We start from the raw sequence: 18,683 nt of genomic DNA on the forward strand, positions 1-18,683 counted from the left end.
CAGCGAATGACAGCACAGCCGCGGTGGCGGGCACGTGCGGTCACGCTCCCCCTAACCAGAAGTGCATATCACGTATATTTACATAATTCTGCACTTTAGAAGTAAAGCCTGAGAAGTGGTTAAAGAGAATCTCAAATCTAATGGAAAACTTGATGTTGTTTTAAAAGGACCATAATAAATATGGCCAATCACTAGGTTTTATGATCTGTAGGACAACCATTCTAGGTTAAGTCTCATATTTTCACTGAATATCTGCTGTTCCATGAATGTATATCTCCATAGCAGGATCTTCATCCATGAACAGCCTAATGAGTTAGACAAAAGTTATACCCCCCGTCCTAGTAGAGACAATGCTGTCTAGACCCCCAGACTACAAGACCAAAGCTAGGAGTGGGATTTCTTGGAAAGCGATAACATTAGTTGTATCTGATTTCACCCCATACATATCCCTCACACCCCCAGTTCTTACCTAAAACAAGGCCAACTTCATTGTCTCCATTCTCACAGTTATCACCAGAAGTATGAGGAGGACATATTGTTGATGATCTGGATGTTGAAACCTTTAATCCAGTAGAACTTATTCTTCCTGTAATATACTCTGAAGTGCTGGATAGTGATGCTAATGTGACCCGGCCAGTCTGTTTATCACTTGAAAAAGATGTTTCAGTAGATGAACTTGTTGGAATGATTTCTGATGTTTCAGAAGTCGGATGAGTTGGTATTGAATATGAAGTCTCAGCCGGTATTGTTGGTTTTGATTCCACTGAAGAACTCGGTGTGCCAATTTCTGTTGTTCCAAAATGAGTAATAATTGGCGTTACTGTCAAGGATTCTGATAATGTTGTTTGAGGAATACTTGACGTTTGGACAGTTGGCCTGGTTGAGGTAGACTTAGAAATACTTGACATTTCCATAACTGTTGAGGAGTGCAGTGTTGGTTCAGAATGCAATGAAGTCCCTGATGTTGGTGATGTCTGTAAAGTTACGGAGGGTGTTGAAGTACCCAGAGATATTTTTCCTTCTGTTGATGGAGAAACTTCTGATGGAGATGAATGTGATGTTTCAGGTGGTGTTGATGTTTGTGATGTTGGGGATGTGTGCGATGGAACAAGAAGTGACGTTGATGAAGATACTTCTCCAGTAGAAGAAGATGATTTGGATACAGTTGATCCTTCAGATGTCTGATAAACAGTAGATGTATCACTTTTCAATGTACTAGAAGGTCTTGTGTCGGTCATTGTTGGAGACATTGTTGGTACATTGGATTGTGAGGTTTCCAATGGAGTGGAGGATTCTGATGGTTGATGAGTAGATGATGTGGAGATCACAGTCATGGTGGGTGATGTGCCCACAGAGGGTGTTGATTCTGTTGATGGAGAATCTTCTGATGTTGGAGATGAATGTGATGTTTCGGGTGGTGTTGATGTTTGTGATGTTGGGGAGGTGTGCGATGGAACAAGAGGTGAAGTTGATGGAGATACTTCTATAGTAGAAAAAGATGATTTAGATAAAGTTGATCCCTCAGATGTTTGAGAAATACTCCCTGATTCCGTTTTCAATTTACTAGAAGGACTTGTGTCGGTCATTGTTGGAGACATTGTTGGTACAATTGATTGGGAGGTTTCCAATGGAGTGGAGGATTCTGATGGTTGATGAGTAGAGGATGTGGAGATCACAGTCATGGTGGGTGATGTGCCCATAGAGGGTGTTGATTCTGTTGATGGAGAATCTTCTGATGGAGAGGAATGTGATGTTTCATGTGATGTTAATGTTTGTGATGTTGGGGAGGTGTGCGATGGAACAAGAGGTGAAGTTGATGGAGATACTTCTATAGTAGAAAAAGATGATTTAGATAAAGTTGATCCCTCAGTTGTTTGAGAAATAGTAGATGTGTCAGTTTTCAACGTATTAAAATGATTTGTGTCGGTCATTGTTGGAGACATTGTTGGTACAATTGATTGGGAGGTTTCCAATGGAGTGGAGGATTCTGATGGTTGATGAGTAGAGGATGTGGAGATCACAGTCATGGTGGGTGATGTGCCCACAGATGATGTTGATTCTGTTGATGTGGAAACTTCTGATGATGTAGATAAATGTGATGTTTCAGGTGATGTTGATGTTTGTGTTGTTGGGGAGGTGTGCGATGGAACAAGAGGTGAGGTTGATGGAGATACTTCTCCAGTAGAAGCAGATGATTTAAATACAGTTGATCCCTCAGAGGTCTGAAAAACAGTAGATGTATCACTTTTCAATGTACTAGAAGGACTTGTGTCTGTCATTGTTGGAGACATTGTTGGTACAATTGATTGAGAGGTTTCCAATGGGGTGGAGGATTCTGATGGTTGATGAGTAGAGGATGTGGAGATCACAGTCATGGTGGGTGATGTGCCCACAGAATGTGATGTTTCAGGTGGTGTTGATGTTTGTGTTTCTGGGGAGGTGTGCGATGGAACAAGAGGTGAGGTTGATGGAGATACTTCTCCAGTAGAAGCAGATGATTTAAATACAGTTGATCCCTCAGAGGTCTGAAAAACAGTAGATGTATCACTTTTCAATGTACTAGAAGGACTTGTGTCTGTCATTGTTGGAGACATTGTTGGTTCGATTGATTGTGAGGTTTTCAATGGAGTGGAGGATTCTGATGGTTGATGAGTGGAGTATGTGGAAATCACAGTCATGGTGGGTGATGTGCCCACAGAGGGTGTTGATTCTGTTGATGGAGAAACTTCTGATGTCAGAGATGAATGTGATGTTTCAAGTGGTGTTGATGTTTGTGTTTCTGGGGAGGTGTGCGATGGAACAAGAGGTGAGGTTGATGGAGATACTTCTCCAGTAGAAGCAGATGATTTAGATAAAGTTGACCCCTCAGTTGTTTGAGAAATAGTTGTTGATTCAGTTTTCAATTTACTAGAAGGACTTGTGTCGGTCATTGTTGGAGACATTGTTGGTACAATTGATTGGGAGGTTTCCAGCGCAGTGGAGGATTCTGATGGTTGATGAGTAGAGGATGTGGAGATCACAGTCATGGTGGGTGATGTGCCCACAGAGGGTGTTGATTCTGTTGATGGAGAATCTTCTGATGTTGGAGATGAATGTGATGTTTCGGGTGATGTTGATGTTGTTGGGGAGATGTGCGTTGAAACAAGAGGTGAGGTTGATGGTGATACTTCTCCAGTAGAAGCAGATGATTTAGATAAAGTTGATCCCTCAGTTGTTTGAGAAATAGTAGCTGATTCCGTTTTCAATGTACTAGAAGGACTTGTGTTGGTCATTGTTGGAGACATTGTTGGTACAATTGATTGTGAGGTTTCCAATGGAGTGGAGGATTCTGATGGTTGATGAGTAGAGGATGTGGAGATCACAGACATGGTGGGTGATGTGCCCACAGATGGTGTTGATTCTGTTGATGTGGAAAGTTCTGATGTCGGAGATGAATGTGATGTTTCAGATGGTGTTGATGTTTGTGATGTTGGGGATGTGTGCGATGGAACAAGAGGTGACGTTGATGGAGATACTTCTCCAGTAGAAGCAGATGATTTAGATAAAGCTGATGCCTCAGTTGATTGAGAAATAGTAGCTGATTCAGTTTTCAATGTACTAGAAGGACTTGTGTCGGTCATTGTTGGAGACATTGTTGGTTCGATTGATTGTGAGGTTTCCAATGGGGTGGAGGATTCTGATGGTTGATGAGTAGACGATATTGGTATCACAGTCATGGTGGGTGATGTGCCCACAGAGGGTGTTGATTCTGTTGATGGAGAAATTTCTGATGTTGGAGATGAATGTGATGTTTCAGGTGGTGTTGATGTTTGTGTTGTTGGGGAGGTGTGCGATGGAACAACAGGTGAGGTTGATGGAGATACTTCTCCAGTAGAAGCAGATGATTTAGATAAAGTTGATCCCTCAGTTATTTGAGAAATAGTAGCTGATTCAGTTTTCAATGTACTAGAAGGACTTGTGTCGGTCATTGTTGGAGACATTGTTGGTTCGATTGATTGGGAGGTTTCCAATGGAGTGGAGGATTCTGATGGTTGATGAGTGGAGGATGTGGAGATCACAGTCATGGTGGGTGATGTGCCCACAGAGGGTGTTGATTCTGTTGATGGAGAAACTTCTGATGGAGATGAATGTGATGGTTCAGGTGATGTTGATGTTTGTGATGTTGGGGAGGTGTGCGATGGAACAAGAGGTGAGGTTGATGGAGATACTTCTCCAGTAGAAAAAGATGATTTGGCTACAGTTGATCCCTCAGTTGTTTGAGAAATAGTAGTTGATTCACTTTTAAAAGTACTAGAACTTGTGTCGGTCATTGTTGGAGACATTGTTGGTACAATTGATTGGGAGGTTTTCAATGGAGTGGAGGATTCTGATGGTTGATGAGTGGAGGATGTGGAGATCACAGTCATGGTGGGTAATGTGCCCACAGAGGGTGTTGATTCTGTTGATGGAGAATCTTCTGATGTTGGAGATGAATGTGATGTTTTGGGTGATGTTGATGTTTGTGATGTTGTGGAGGTGTGCGTTGGAACAAGAGGTGAGGTTGATGGAGATACTTCTCCAGTAGAAGCAGATGATTTAGATAAAGTTGATCCCTCAGTTGTTTGAGAAATAGTAGCTGATTCGGTTTTCAATGTACTAGAAGGACTTGTGTCGGTCATTGTTGGAGACATTGTTGGTACAATTGATTGTGAGGTTTCCAATAGAGTGGAGGATTCTGATGGTTGATGAGTAGATGATGTGGAGATCACAGTCATGGTGGGTGATGTGCCCACAGATGGTGTTGATTCTGTTGATGTGGAAAGTTTTGATGTCGGAGATGAATGTGATGTTTCAGGTGATGTTGATGTTTGTGATGTTGGGGAGGTGTGCGATGGAACAAGAGGTGAAGTTGATGAAGATACTTCTCCAGTAGAAGCAGATGATTTAGATAAAGCTGATGCCTCAGTTGATTGAGAAATAGTAGCTGATTCCATTTTAAATGTACTAGAAGGACTTGTGTCGGTCATTGTTGGTACAATTGATTGTGAGGTTTCCAATGGAGTGGAGGATTCTGATGGTTGATGATGAGTAGAGGATGTGGAGATCACAGTCATGGTGGGTGATGTGCCCACAGATGGTGTTGATTCTGTTGATGGATAAACTTCTGATGTTGGAGATGAATGTGATGTTTCGGGGGGTGTTGATGTTTGTGATGTTGGGGAGGTGTGCGATGGAACAAGAGGTGAAGTTGATGGAGATACTTCTCCAGTAGAAAAAGATGATTTGGCTACAGTTGATCCCTCAATTGTTTGAGAAATAGTAGTTGATTCACTTTTAAAAGTACTAGAACTTGTGTCGGTCATTGTTGGAGACATTGTTGGTTCGATTGATTGTGAGGTTTCCAATGGAGTGAAGGATTCTGATGGTTGATGAGTAGACGATGTGGAGATCACAGTCATGGTGGGTGATGTGCCCACAGAGGGTGTTGATTCTGTTGATGGAGAAACTTCAGATGTTGGAGATGAATGTGATGTTTCGGGTGATGTTTGTGATGTTGGGGAGGTGTGCGATGGAACAAGAGGTGAGGTTGATGGAGATACTTCTCCAGTAGAAGCAGATGATTTAGATAAAGTTGATCCCTCAGTTGTTGGAGAAATACTCCCTGATTCCATTTTAAATGTACTAGAAGGTCTTGTGTCGGTCATTGTTGGAGACATTGTTGGTACAATTGATTGGGAGGTTTCCAGCGCAGTGGAGGATTCTGATGGTTGATGAGTAGAGGATGTGGAGATCACAGTCATGGTGGGTGATGTGCCCACAGAGGGTGTTGATTCTGTTGATGGAGAAACGTCTGATGTTGGAGATGAATGTGATGTTTCAGGTTGTGTTAATGTTTGTGTTTCTGGGGAGGTGTGCGATGGAACAAGAGATGAGGTTGATGGAGATATTTCTCCAGTAGAAGCAGATGATTTGGCTACAGTTGACCCCTCAGATGTCTGATAAGCAGTAGATATATCACTTTTCATTGTACTGGAAAGACTTGTGTCGGTCATTGTTTGAGACATTGTTGGTACAATTGATTTTGAAGTTTCCAATGGGGTGGAGGATTCTGATGGTTGCTGAGTAGAGGATGTGGGGATAACAGTCATGGTGGGTGATGTGCCCACAGAAGGTGTTGATTCTGTTGATGGAGAATCTTCTGATGTTGGAGATGAATGTGATGTTTTGGGTGGTGTTGATGTTTGTGTTGTTGGGGAGGTGTGCGATGGAACAAGAGGTGAGGTTGATGAAGATACTTCTCCTGTAGAAAAAGATGATTTAGATAAAGTTGACCCCTCAGTTGTTTGAGAAATAGTAGCTGATTCACTTTTCAATGTACTAGAAGGACTTGTGTCGGTCATTGTGGGAGACATTGTTGGTACAATTGATTGGGAGGTTTCCAGCGCAGTGGAGGATTCTGATGGTTGATGAGTAGAGGATGTGGAGATCACAGTCATGGTGGGTGATGTGCCCACAGAAGGTGTTGATTCTGTTGATGGAGAATCTTCTGATGTTGGAGATGAATGTGATGTTTTGGGTGATGTTGATGTTGTTGTGGAGGTGTGCGTTGGAACAAGAGGTGAGGTTGATGGAGATACTTCTCCAGTAGAAGCAGATGATTTAGATAAAGTTGATCCCTCAGTTGTTTGATAAATAGTAGCTGATTCGGTTTTCAATGTACTAGAAGGACTTGTTTTGGTCATTGTTGGAGACATTGTTGGCTCAATTGATTGTGAGGTTTCCAATGGAGTGGAGGATTCTGATGGTTGATGAGTAGATGATGTGGAGATCACAGTCATGGTGGGTGATGTGCCCACAGATGGTGTTGATTCTGTTGATGTGGAAAGTTTTGATGTCGGAGATGAATGTGATGTTTCAGGTGATGTTGATGTTTGTGATGTTGGGGAGGTGTGCGATGGAACAAGAGGTGAAGTTGATGAAGATACTTCTCCAGTAGAAGCAGATGATTTAGATAAAGCTGATGCCTCAGTTGATTGAGAAATAGTAGCTGATTCCATTTTAAATGTACTAGAAGGACTTGTGTCGGTCATTGTTGGTACAACTGATTGTGAGGTTTCCAATGGAGTGGAGGATTCTGATGGTTGATGATGAGTAGAGGATGTGGAGATCACAGTCATGGTGGGTGATGTGCCCACAGATGGTGTTGATTCTGTTGATGGAGAAACTTCTGATGTTGGAGATGAATGTAATGTTTCGGGGGGTGTTGATGTTTGTGATGTTGGGGAGGTGTGCGATGGAACAAGAGGTGAAGTTGATGGAGATACTTCTCCAGTAGAAAAAGATGATTTGGCTACAGTTGATCCCTCAATTGTTTGAGAAATAGTAGTTGATTCACTTTTAAAAGTACTAGAACTTGTGTCGGTCATTGTTGGAGACATTGTTGGTTCGATTGATTGTGAGGTTTCCAATGGAGTGGAGGATTCTGATGGTTGATGAGTAGACGGTGTGGAGATCACAGTCATGGTGGGTGATGTGCCCACAGAGGGTGTTGATTCTGTTGATGGAGAAACTTCAGATGTTGGAGATGAATGTGATGTTTCGGGTGATGTTTGTGATGTTGGGGAGGTGTGCGTTGGAACAAGAGGTGAGGTTGATGGAGATACTTCTCCAGTAGAAGCAGATGATTTAGATAAAGTTGATCCCTCAGTTGTTGGAGAAATACTCCCTGATTCCATTTTAAATGTACTAGAAGGTCTTGTGTCGGTCATTGTTGGAGACATTGTTGGTACAATTGATTGTGAGGTTTCCAATGGAGTGGAGGATTCTGATGGTTGATGAGTAGAGGATGTGGAGATCACAGTCATGGTGGGTGATGTGCCCACAGAGGGTGTTGATTCTGTTGATGGAGAAACGTCTGATGTTGGAGATGAATGTGATGTTTCAGGTTGTGTTAATGTTTGTGTTTCTGGGGAGGTGTGCGATGGAACAAGAGATGAGGTTGATGGAGATATTTCTCCAGTAGAAGCAGATGATTTGGCTACAGTTGACCCCTCAGATGTCTGATAAGCAGTAGATATATCACTTTTCATTGTACTGGAAAGACTTGTGTCGGTCATTGTTTGAGACATTGTTGGTACAATTGATTTTGAAGTTTCCAATGGGGTGGAGGATTCTGATGGTTGCTGAGTAGAGGATGTGGGGATAACAGTCATGGTGGGTGATGTGCCCACAGAAGGTGTTGATTCTGTTGATGGAGAATCTTCTGATGTTGGAGATGAATGTGATGTTTTGGGTGGTGTTGATGTTTGTGTTGTTGGGGAGGTGTGCGATGGAACAAGAGGTGAGGTTGATGAAGATACTTCTCCTGTAGAAAAAGATGATTTAGATAAAGTTGACCCCTCAGTTGTTTGAGAAATAGTAGCTGATTCACTTTTCAATGTACTAGAAGGACTTGTGTCGGTCATTGTGGGAGACATTGTTGGTACAATTGATTGGGAGGTTTCCAGCGCAGTGGAGGATTCTGATGGTTGATGAGTAGAGGATGTGGAGATCACAGTCATGGTGGGTGATGTGCCCACAGAGGGTGTTGATTCTGTTGATGGAGAATCTTCTGATGTTGGAGATGAATGTGATGTTTTGGGTGATGTTGATGTTGTTGTGGAGGTGTGCGTTGGAACAAGAGGTGAGGTTGATGGAGATACTTCTCCAGTAGAAGCAGATGATTTAGATAAAGTTGATCCCTCAGTTGTTTGATAAATAGTAGCTGATTCGGTTTTCAATGTACTAGAAGGACTTGTTTTGGTCATTGTTGGAGACATTGTTGGCTCAATTGATTGTGAGGTTTCCAATGGAGTGGAGGATTCTGATGGTTGATGAGTAGATGATGTGGAGATCACAGTCATGGTGGGTGATGTGCCCACAGAGGGTGTTGATTCTGTTGATGTGGAAAGTTCTGATGTCGGAGATGAATGTGATGTTTCAGGTGATGTTGATGTTTGTGGTGTTGGGGAGGTGTGTGGTGGAACAAGAGGTGAGGTTGATGAAGATACTTCTCCAGTAGAAGCAGATGATTTAGATAAAGTTGATCCCTCAGTTGATTGAGAAATAGTAGCTGATTCCATTTTAAATGTACTAGAAGGATTTGTGTCGGTCATTGTTGGAGACATTGTTGGTACAATTGATTGTGAGGTTTCCAATGGAGTGGAGGATTCTGATAGTTGATGAGTAGATGATGTGGAGATCACAGTCATGGTGGGTGATGTGCCCACAGATGGTGTTGATTCTGTTGATGGAGAAACTTCTGATGTTGGAGATGAATGTGATGTTTCGGGGGGTGTTGATGTTTGTGATGTTGGGGAGGTGTGCGATGGAACAAGAGGTGAAGTTGATGGAGATACTTCTCCAGTAGAAAAAGATGATTTGGCTACAGTTGATCCCTCAGTTGTTTGAGAAATAGTAGTTGATTCACTTTTAAAAGTACTAGAACTTGTGTCAGTCATTGTTGGAGACATTGTTGGTTCGATTGATTGTGAGGTTTCCAATGGAGTGGAGGATTCTGATGGTTGATGAGTAGAGGATGTGGAGATCACAGTCATGGTGGGTGATGTGCCCACAGAGGGTGTTGATTCTGTTGATGGAGAAACGTCTGATGTTGGAGATGAATGTGATGTTTCAGGTTGTGTTAATGTTTGTGTTTCTGGGGAGGTGTGCGATGGAACAAGAGGTGAGGTTGATGGAGATCCTTCTCCAGTAGAAGAAGATGATTTAGATAAAGTTGATCCCTCAGTTGTTTGAGAAGTAGTAGCTGATTCCGTTTTCAATGTACTAGTAGGACTTGTGTTGGTCATTGTTGGTACAATTGATTTTGAAGTTTCCAATGGAGTGGAGGACTCTGATGGTTGATGAGTAGAGGATGTGGAGATCACAGTCATGGTGGGTGATGTGCCCACAGAGGGTGTTGATTCTGTTGATGTGGAAATTTCTGATGTTGGAGATGAATGTGATGTTTCAGATGGTGTTGATGTTTGTTTTGGTGGGGAGGTGTGCATTGAAACAAGAGGTGAGGTTGATCGAGATACTTCTCCAGTAGAAATGGATGATTTAGATAAAGTTGAAGCCTCAGTTGTCTGAAAAATAGTAGCTGATTCCATTTTCAATGTACTAGAAGGACTTGTGTTGGTCATTGTTGGAGACATTGTTGGTTCGATTGATTGTGAGGTTTCCAATGGAGTGGAGGATTCTAATGGTTGATGAGTAGAGGATATGGAGATCACAGTCATGGTGGGTGATGTGCCCACAGAGGGTGTTGATTCTGTTGATGGAAAAACTTCTAATGTTTGAGATGAATGTGATGTTTCGGGTGATGTTGATGTTTGTGATGTTGAGGAGGTGTGCGATGGAACAAGAGGTGAAGATGATGGAGATACTTCCCCTGTAGAAAAAGATGATTTAGATAAAGTTGATCCCTCAGTTGTTTGAGAAATAGTAGATGTGTCAGTTTTCAACGTATTAAAATGATTTGTGTCTGTCATTGTTGGAGACATTGTTGGTTCGATTGATTGTGAGGTTTCCAATGGGGTGGAGGATTCTGATGGTTGATGAGTAGATGATGTTAAGATCACAGTCATGGTGGGTGATGTGCCCACAGAGGGCGATGATTCTGTTGATGGAGAAACTTCTGACGTTTGAGATGAATGTGATGTTTTGGGTGGTGTTGATGTTGATGTTGTTGGGGAGGTGTGCGATGGAACAAGAGGTGAGGTTGATGGAGATACTTCTCCAAAAGAAAAAGATGATTTGGCTACAGTTGATCCCTCAGTTGTTTGAGAAATAGTAGTTGATTCACTTTTAAAAGTAATAGAACTTGTGTCTGTCATTGTGGGAGACATTGTTGGTTCGATTGATTTTGAGGTTTCCAATGGAGTGGAGGATTCTGATGGTTGATGAGTAGACGATGTGGAGATCACAGTCATGGTGGGTGATGTGCCCACAGAGGGTGTTGATTCTGTTGATGGAGAATATTCTGATGTTGGAGATGAATGTGATGTTTTGGGTGATGTTGATGTTGTTGGGGAGGTGTGCGATGGAACAAGAGGTGAAGTTGATGGAGATCCTTCTCCAGTAGAAAAAGATGATTTGGCTACAGTTGATCCCTCAGTTGTTTGAGAAATAGTAGCTGATTCCGTTTTCAATGTACTAGAAGGACTTGTGTCGGTCATTGTTGGAGACATTGTTGGTTGGATTGATTGTGAGGTTTCCAATGCAGTGGAGGATTCTGATGGTTGATGAGTAGAGGATGTGGAGATCACCATCATGGTGGGTGATGTGCCCACAGAGGGTGTTGATTCTGTTGATGTGGAAACTTCTGATGATGGAGATGAATATGATGTTTCAGGTGATGTTGCTGTTTGTGTTGTTGGGGAGGTGTGCAATGGAACAAGAGGTGAAGTTGATGGAGATATTTCTCCAGTAGAAGCAGATGATTTAAATAAAGTTGATCCCTCAGAGGTCTGATAAACAGTAGATGTATCACTTTTCAATGTACTAGAAGGACTTGTGTCGGTCATTGTTGGAGACATTGTTGGCTCGATTGATTGTGAGGTTTGCAGTGGAGTGGAGGATTCTGATGGTTGATGGGCAGAGGATGTGGAGATCACAGTCATGGTGGGTGATGTGCCCACAGAGGGTGTTGATTCTGTTGATGGAGAAACTTCTGATGTCGGAGATGAATGTGATGTTTCGGGTGATGTTGAGGTTTGTGATGTTGGGGAGGTGTGCGATGGAACAAGAGGTGAAGTTGATGGAGATACTTCTCCAGTAGAAGCAGATGATTTGGCTACAGTTGATCTCTCAGTTATTTGAGAAATAGTAGCTGATTCAATTTTAAATGTACTAGAAGGACTTGTGTTGGTCATTGTTGGAGACATTGTTGGTACAATTGATTGTGCGTTTTCTAGCGGATTGGAGGATTCTGATGGTTGATGAGTAGAGGATGTGGAGATCACAGTCATGGTGGGTGATGTGCCCATAGATGGTGTTGATTCTGTTGATGGAGAACCTTCTGATGTTGGAGATGAATTTGATGTTTCGGGTGATGTCGATGTTTGTGATGTTGGGGAGGTGTGCGATGGAACAAGTGGTGAGGTTGATGAAGATACTTCTCCAGTAGAAAAAGATGATTTAGATAAAGTTGACCCCTCAGTTGTTTGAGAAATAGTAGCTGATTCAGTTTTCAATGTACTAGAAGGACTTGTGTCGGTCATTGTTGGAGACATTGTTGGCTCGATTGATTGGGAGGTTTCCAATGCAGTGGAGGATTCTGATGGTTGATGAGTATAGGATGTGGAGATCACAGTCATGGTGGGTGATGTGCCCACAGAGGGTGTTGATTCTGTTGATGGAGAAACGTCTGATGGAGATGAATGTGATGGTTCGGGTTGTGTGGATGTTTGTGATGTTGGGGAGGTGTGCGATGGAACAAGAGGTGACGTTGATGGAGATATTTCTTCAGTAGAAGAAGATGATTTGGCTACAGTTGATCTCTCAGATGTCTGAGAAATAGTAGATGTATCACTTTTCAATGTACTAGAAGGACTTGTGTCGGTGATTGTTGGAGACATTGTTGGTTCGATTGATTGTGATGTTTCCAGCGCAGTGGAGGATTCTGAACTCTCAGACATAATGTTTGTCATATAGTTTTCAGTGTGACTCTCCTTTGTAGACTGGAATGAGGAAGAAAGGGGTAATGAGGTAGATAGCTCCTGAGAGGTGCTCAGAACATTTGTAACCGCAGACGTTGACACTGAAGAGTCACTGCGACTTATTGTGACCCCAGAAAGCAATGAAAGCGTTGAGTCCGTCTGTTCTGAGCTGTGGTTGGTTGTCTCCGGTGACAATGTTGGACTCCGGGTGGAAAGCGGTAAAGTCTCATTAGTTGTCACAGTAATAGATGAAGTATTATAATTTGTAATCCCAGTAGTGGATCCCTGAGAGGTAAGTGTCCAGGAATATGAACTCTTTACATCTGTAGATGACTCCATGCTGATTGTTTCTGCAGAACCGGGAGAAGTCATTACAGTGGTAGAGTTTGTGGTAGAAGGTTCTGCCGTATGTGTCGCAGTCCTTTCATTTGTAGTAAGTGCTGATTGCGTTGTGGCGTTTGCTGTTCCTGCAGTAAGAAATAAAATGAAGATATATAATTATATACATTGTAATATTGATGCTTAAAATGTATCTGAGAGTATAATATGTTAGAAGATTCCAACAATAATAGAATTAGGAGTGATATACACCAAAATATTATTGTGGATAAAAAAATAAAAGACTTGACACTCAATTTATTATAAATATAGTATGGCCTCCATATCGTGGGGGAAGGTATTATCATCCCTTCTATAACATTTGTACATACCATTGCTCATAGCACCCAGATCAGGACTATATCGGTACCTATCATTCTAAATGGTCAAAATTGACTTTGTATAAAAAACTATATCATTTATTTAAACAAAATTCCAGTTGAAACAACACAAATCTTACATCAGAATTTGGGCCTGTGCAATATATATATATACAGTAACCTATTTAGAGGGCGCCTTCGTTACAGTGGTGTTTTATAACTATGAGGGGTCTTTAAAAGTTTCTGCACCTTTTTATAAAAACCTTGGTATATACAGTGACCACCATTACTAAGCTGTGGGGGACTCTTTGATGACCCCTCTTATGCCCTATGTGTTGTGGGATAATGATGGCCTTCGGGGGCATCAAGTAAAGCTGGTGTTGAACTTAAATCAAGATGATCAATAAAAGGCCAATCAATTCTGGTTGTGATTATACCTCTTGATATATTCCGCGCGTAGCACAGTGAATGAGACTGATGAAGGAAGCGATTGGCTCTTTCTGAAATGCGTTTGTTGTCTACACTGTGCCCACGCTGGTTTCATCAACGTCTGGTGTCAACCAGGTTCCCCCCTCACGGGAGCTGCCCCTGGCAGCAGGGTCGGCCCTACCATGGGTCCCGCTGGGACCATTGGACCCAGGCGGCACTTTAAGAGGGACAGCAAACTGACGCCCAAGAACAAGGGCAGACTGACCATTCGGGCACTCGGGCAGCCACTAGGGTCCCCATGAGAGGCTCCTGTCTGGGACACTCACTCCTAGCAGTTCATACAGAAAGAAACAAGTAGGAGGAGGCAGGGCTAGACTGGGACAAAAATTTGGCTCTGGACTTCTTCCAGACCAGCCGCTTTAATTTGCAAACACGCACAAAAACAGTATATAAACTATACGCAATTGCACAAAAAAAGCCTTCCCCTTACATCAGGGTCCCCAGAGAGCCCCCCTTACATCAGGGCCCCCAGAGAGCCCCTCCTTACCTCAGAGTCCCCAGAGAGTCGCTCCTTACATCAGAGTCCCCAGAGAGCCCCTCCTTACCTCAGAGTCCCCAGAGAGCCCCCCCTTACATCAGAGTCCCCAGAGAGACGCTCCTTACATCAGGGTCCCCAGAGAGCCCCCCTTACATCAGGGTCCCCAGATAGCCCCTCCTTACCTCAGAGTCCCCAGAGAGTCGCTCCTTACATCAGGGTCACAAGAGAGTCGCTCCTTACATCAGGGTCACAAGAGAGAGGGCGGGTATTGAGAGATGAAGTAATCTCTCTGCTGCCCGCGGCTGCACAGTGAGGGCAGAACAGTGGTGATGTAAGGCGGGTGGTGAGAGATGATGTAATCTCTCTGCTCTCACACCCGCCCAGCTCTCCCATGCTGCCTGCCCGCTCTCCGGCTTTCCCGTGCTGCCCGCCGCACAGCTGCAGAGAGGCCACGGCCTGGTATTGTGCCGCAGCCCTGTGGTTAGGGACCCCTGGGCCTCAGGGCTATGGGCCCCAGATTCGGAGCTATAGCACCAAAATCCACCCCCTAGTGACTCCATTAGCTGTCACTGAAACTGGTTCACTGAGTCATCGGCCCACCGGGAAACTCCCCGTAGTCCTGATGGCCAGTACATGCCTGGGAGGAGGAGCGGGCTGACATGGAATGGGGGTGGTGTGAACATGGAGGCACCCTGATGATGTCACTGCAGAGCTCTCTGTAGACAGGGGGGGGGAATATACTACCATATACTACCCAAGCCTGTCTATATACTACCCAAGCTTGCCCATAATATAAAATTATGGGTGTGGGGGACTTTTGGTGGGGGTGTTTTTTTTTGGGGGAGGCAGCATTTAATTCTTGGACCCAGGCAGCACAATTATCTGGGCTCTGCACGCTGCAGTGGCCTTGTTCCTTTATCTCCAATACAGGCAAGTGTTCTTCCATCCATCCATCTGGGATGAGGGACAACCGTTGATCCCGCCATGCCTGTTTTTTTGTTACACCGTCTGAGTGCGACTGTTTTACGTGATTTTCCCATTCATAATAAATTGACATATTACACTATGGTGGGTTCCTGGCGCTTCTCCCCCTCCCAGTTTTTCATTGCAGACAACCGCGGCGAGGTAGGACAGAGGTAGAGGTCTTCATTAACCCTACAGGTACTAAACCTCAAAGCGGAGGTCCGCCGACAATACCATTTTTAAAAAAAATCTATTTAGACCCTTACATATGGTCAATGTTACACTCACGTGTTTGGTAACTGATACCCCCCGATGTCCGCTTTGGTAGCAAAATAGTATTTATAAAATCAGTTGCTGGCGGGTTTCATCTTACTTGTGGGCATGTGAAGCCCACAAGCATAAACTTCCTGGATGCAGTGAATGCTGAGCTCTCAGCATTCACGCTCGTTCCGGCGCAATGCCCAGTTAGGGCAGAGCGGCGTAAACTTCCATGTTGCCATCACAACGGGTGGTGACGTCGGAAGTTCCCGCCCCGTTGTGATGGCAACCAAGAAAACAATGGGGTGGATTCAGTAAGCAATTGCGCCGGCGTATCGACTTTTCTGTATTCAGAAAGCTCGATACGCCGACTGCAGTCTAAGATATGACTGGCACAAGGCTCTTATGCCGTCGTATCGTAGGCTGCATTCTTACGATGGCCGCTAGGTGGCGTTCCCGTAGTGGTCAGCGTAGAGTATGCAAATTGCATACTCACGCCGATTCACAACCGTACGCGTGCCCTGCGTTCGCATTTTACGTCGTTTGCGTTCGTCGGTTTCTGTGTAAGGCTGCCCATGCTATTAGCTATTAAGTATACCCGTCGTTCCCGCGTCGCGATTTTTAAAAATTACGTCGTTTGCGTAAGTGAATCGTGAATTGCGCTGGACGCCATTTACGTTCACGTTGAAGCAAATGACGTCCTTGCGACGCCATTTACCGCAATGCACGTCGGGAAAGTTTCCCGAGGGAGCATGTGCACTACATTCGGCGCGGGATCATTTAAATTACGCGCGCTTACGCCAAGCAGTTTTACGGAGCGCACACGCAAATTACGGAGCTACTGCTTCGTAAATGAAGCGTAGCGCACGTAATTTACGGAGGCGTAGCGTAAAAACGGTACGCTGCGCCTCCGTAAGAGGGCGCAAATGTACCTGAATCTAGGCCACTGTTTCCGAATCCTGCGAGAATTTGCGGCGGGCCGCGGCACTGACTCCTGGGAACAATGACACAGAGCTCCCAGGAGACAGTGCGGCGCGCCGGACATTACAAACATACCCGACCATACCCGCGGGGATCATAGACAGGAAACGAACAGGAAAGCACACATATACAGGTACATCCTCTTTAAAAAAAATTATAATTTAACAATGTAAACAATACGATAATGCGATGGAGCTAAACTTAGAAATTTGCGTGGACCTCAAAAAATGGCCGTATTCACATTTTGTAGCTGGAAGCTCAAAGCCCCAAAACGCTGGAAGAGAAAAAATAAATGATTCCCTATAAAGACGGATCACATCTCCACTACAAGTCGCCAAACGCCTGAAGCTCAAAAAAGTTCTGGAGCGTTTTATCTTGTCACTCGAACCGCGCAGATGTGAGAGTTTTTACTTGTTTTTATTCCCATAGAAATTAATTGAATTGCACCATTAGCGCGTTTTTGTGCGCATTTTGTTTGTTTTGTCGTGTGTGTCTGTGTGATTTTCTGCTCAAATGAAAACATGAAATAGTAATAATATATGAATAAATAAATGTTAAATGAATACACAAATAACTAAAAAACATAGTTACATAGTTAGTCAGGTTGAAAAAAGACACAAGTCCATCCAGTTCAGCCATAAGTAAATAAAATAAAAAACATCGTACAATCCAATATACACACATCATGAATAATAAAAAAAAAATAATATGTAATAATACATAAATAAATACTAATCAACCCCTAACCTTAAAAGAAATATTAAATAGGGGGGTTCAAGCAATTGTAGTGCTAGTTCTATTCCTTTTCTTATGTAGCACCCCGGTGTTTAGGAAGGTGTAGAGCTGTCTTGGCTAAAAGTCTGGAATTGCTGCGCTTCTCTCTTCTGCCACTAGGTGGTCGGGTACCTTGTGGCATTAGATATGACAAGGGTAAAGAATGGACAGATAAGGAATGGATGGGGTGTCTCAGCCAATGGGCAGGGTTTTCTTGGGACCCTTGGCCTGTTGGGAGAACCTATATATTTGGGTGAGGTCAGGTGATCGGGGCTCTGTGCCACCTGGATGGCTGTTCTGGGTGGACTTGTGTTGTATTCTCCGGGCTGCTATGCCAGAGATTGGGTCTATCCAGGGGGCACCTGTATGCCAGGCTGTGTGAGGGGCTATCCAGAAGTAAGAGGGCAGCACAGGGTTGGGATTGCGGGTTGCAGTCCAATCAGAAGTGACGGTTCTGCCGGCCGGAGAACCTGTCGGGGTCGGAGGTAGAGGAGAAGCTGTCGTGGTCGGAGGTAGAGGAGAAGTTGTCGTGGTCGGAGGTAGAGGGGAAGATGTCGTGGTCGGAGGTAGAGGAGAAGTTGTCGTGGTCGGAGGTAGATGGGAAGATGTCGTGGTCGGAGGTAGAGGGGAAGATGTCGTGGTCGGAGGTAGAGGGGAAGATGTCGTGGTCGGAGGTAGAGGATAAGCTGTCGTGGTCGGAGGTAGAGGGAAAGATGTTGTGGTCGGAGGTAGAGGAGAAGTTGTCGTGGTCGGAGGTAGAGGGGAAGATGTCGTGGTCGGAGGTAGAGGAGAAGCTGTCGTGGTCGGAGGTAGAGGAGAAGCTGTCGTGGTCGGAGGTAGAGGAGAAGCTGTCGTGGTCGGAGGTAGAGGGGAAGATGTCGTGGTCGGAGGTGGAGGGGAAGATGTCGTGGTCGGAGGTAGAGGAGAAGTTGTCGTGGTCGGAGGTAGAGGAGAAGTTGTCGTGGTCGGAGGTAGAGGGGAAGATGTTGTGGTCGGAGGTAGAGGGGAAGCTGTCGTGGTCGGAGGTAGAGGGGAAGATGTCCTGGTCGGAGGTAGAGGGGAAGATGTCGTGGTCGGAGGTAGAGGAGAAGCTGTCGTGGTCGGAGGTAGAGGAGAAGCTGTCGTGGTCGGAGGTAGAGGGGAAGATGTCGTGGTCGGAGGTAGAGGAGAAGTTGTCGTGGTCGGAGGTAGATGGGAAGATGTCGTGGTCGGAGGTAGAGGGGAAGATGTTGTGTTCGGAGGTAGAGGAGAAGCTGTCGTGGTCAGAGGTAGAGGGGAAGATGTTGTGTTCGGAGGTAGAGGGGAAGATGTCGTGGTCGGAGGTAGAGGGGAAGTTGTCGTGGTCGGAGGTAGAGGGGAAGC

At 44.4% G+C, this 18,683-nt stretch overlaps 2 protein-coding genes across 2 annotated transcripts in view; both read right to left on the reverse strand.

Annotated features, from left to right (window-relative positions):
* Positions 1–369: 369 nt before the first annotated feature.
* LOC120915787 (mucin-5AC-like) lies at positions 370–2,660 on the reverse strand. Its single transcript, XM_040326581.1, has one exon. The coding sequence runs from the start codon at positions 2,592–2,594 to the stop codon at positions 417–419; it is 2,178 nt and encodes a 725-aa protein (XP_040182515.1). The 5' UTR covers positions 2,595–2,660; the 3' UTR covers positions 370–416.
* LOC120915904 (mucin-2-like) overlaps positions 2,621–18,683 on the reverse strand; it is a 23,985-nt gene continuing 7,922 nt past the window's right edge. The window contains exons 2-3 of the mRNA XM_040326718.1: positions 2,697–13,147; positions 2,621–2,638 (exon numbers count right to left, since the gene is read on the reverse strand). Of these exons, the coding sequence (XP_040182652.1) occupies positions 2,621–2,638; positions 2,697–13,147 (10,469 nt within the window). The remainder of the gene's footprint in view (positions 2,639–2,696; positions 13,148–18,683) is intronic.

The sequence above is a fragment of the Rana temporaria genome, chromosome 10 (genome assembly GCF_905171775.1).
Source record: "Rana temporaria chromosome 10, aRanTem1.1, whole genome shotgun sequence".
Lineage (NCBI taxonomy): Eukaryota > Metazoa > Chordata > Amphibia > Anura > Ranidae > Rana > Rana temporaria.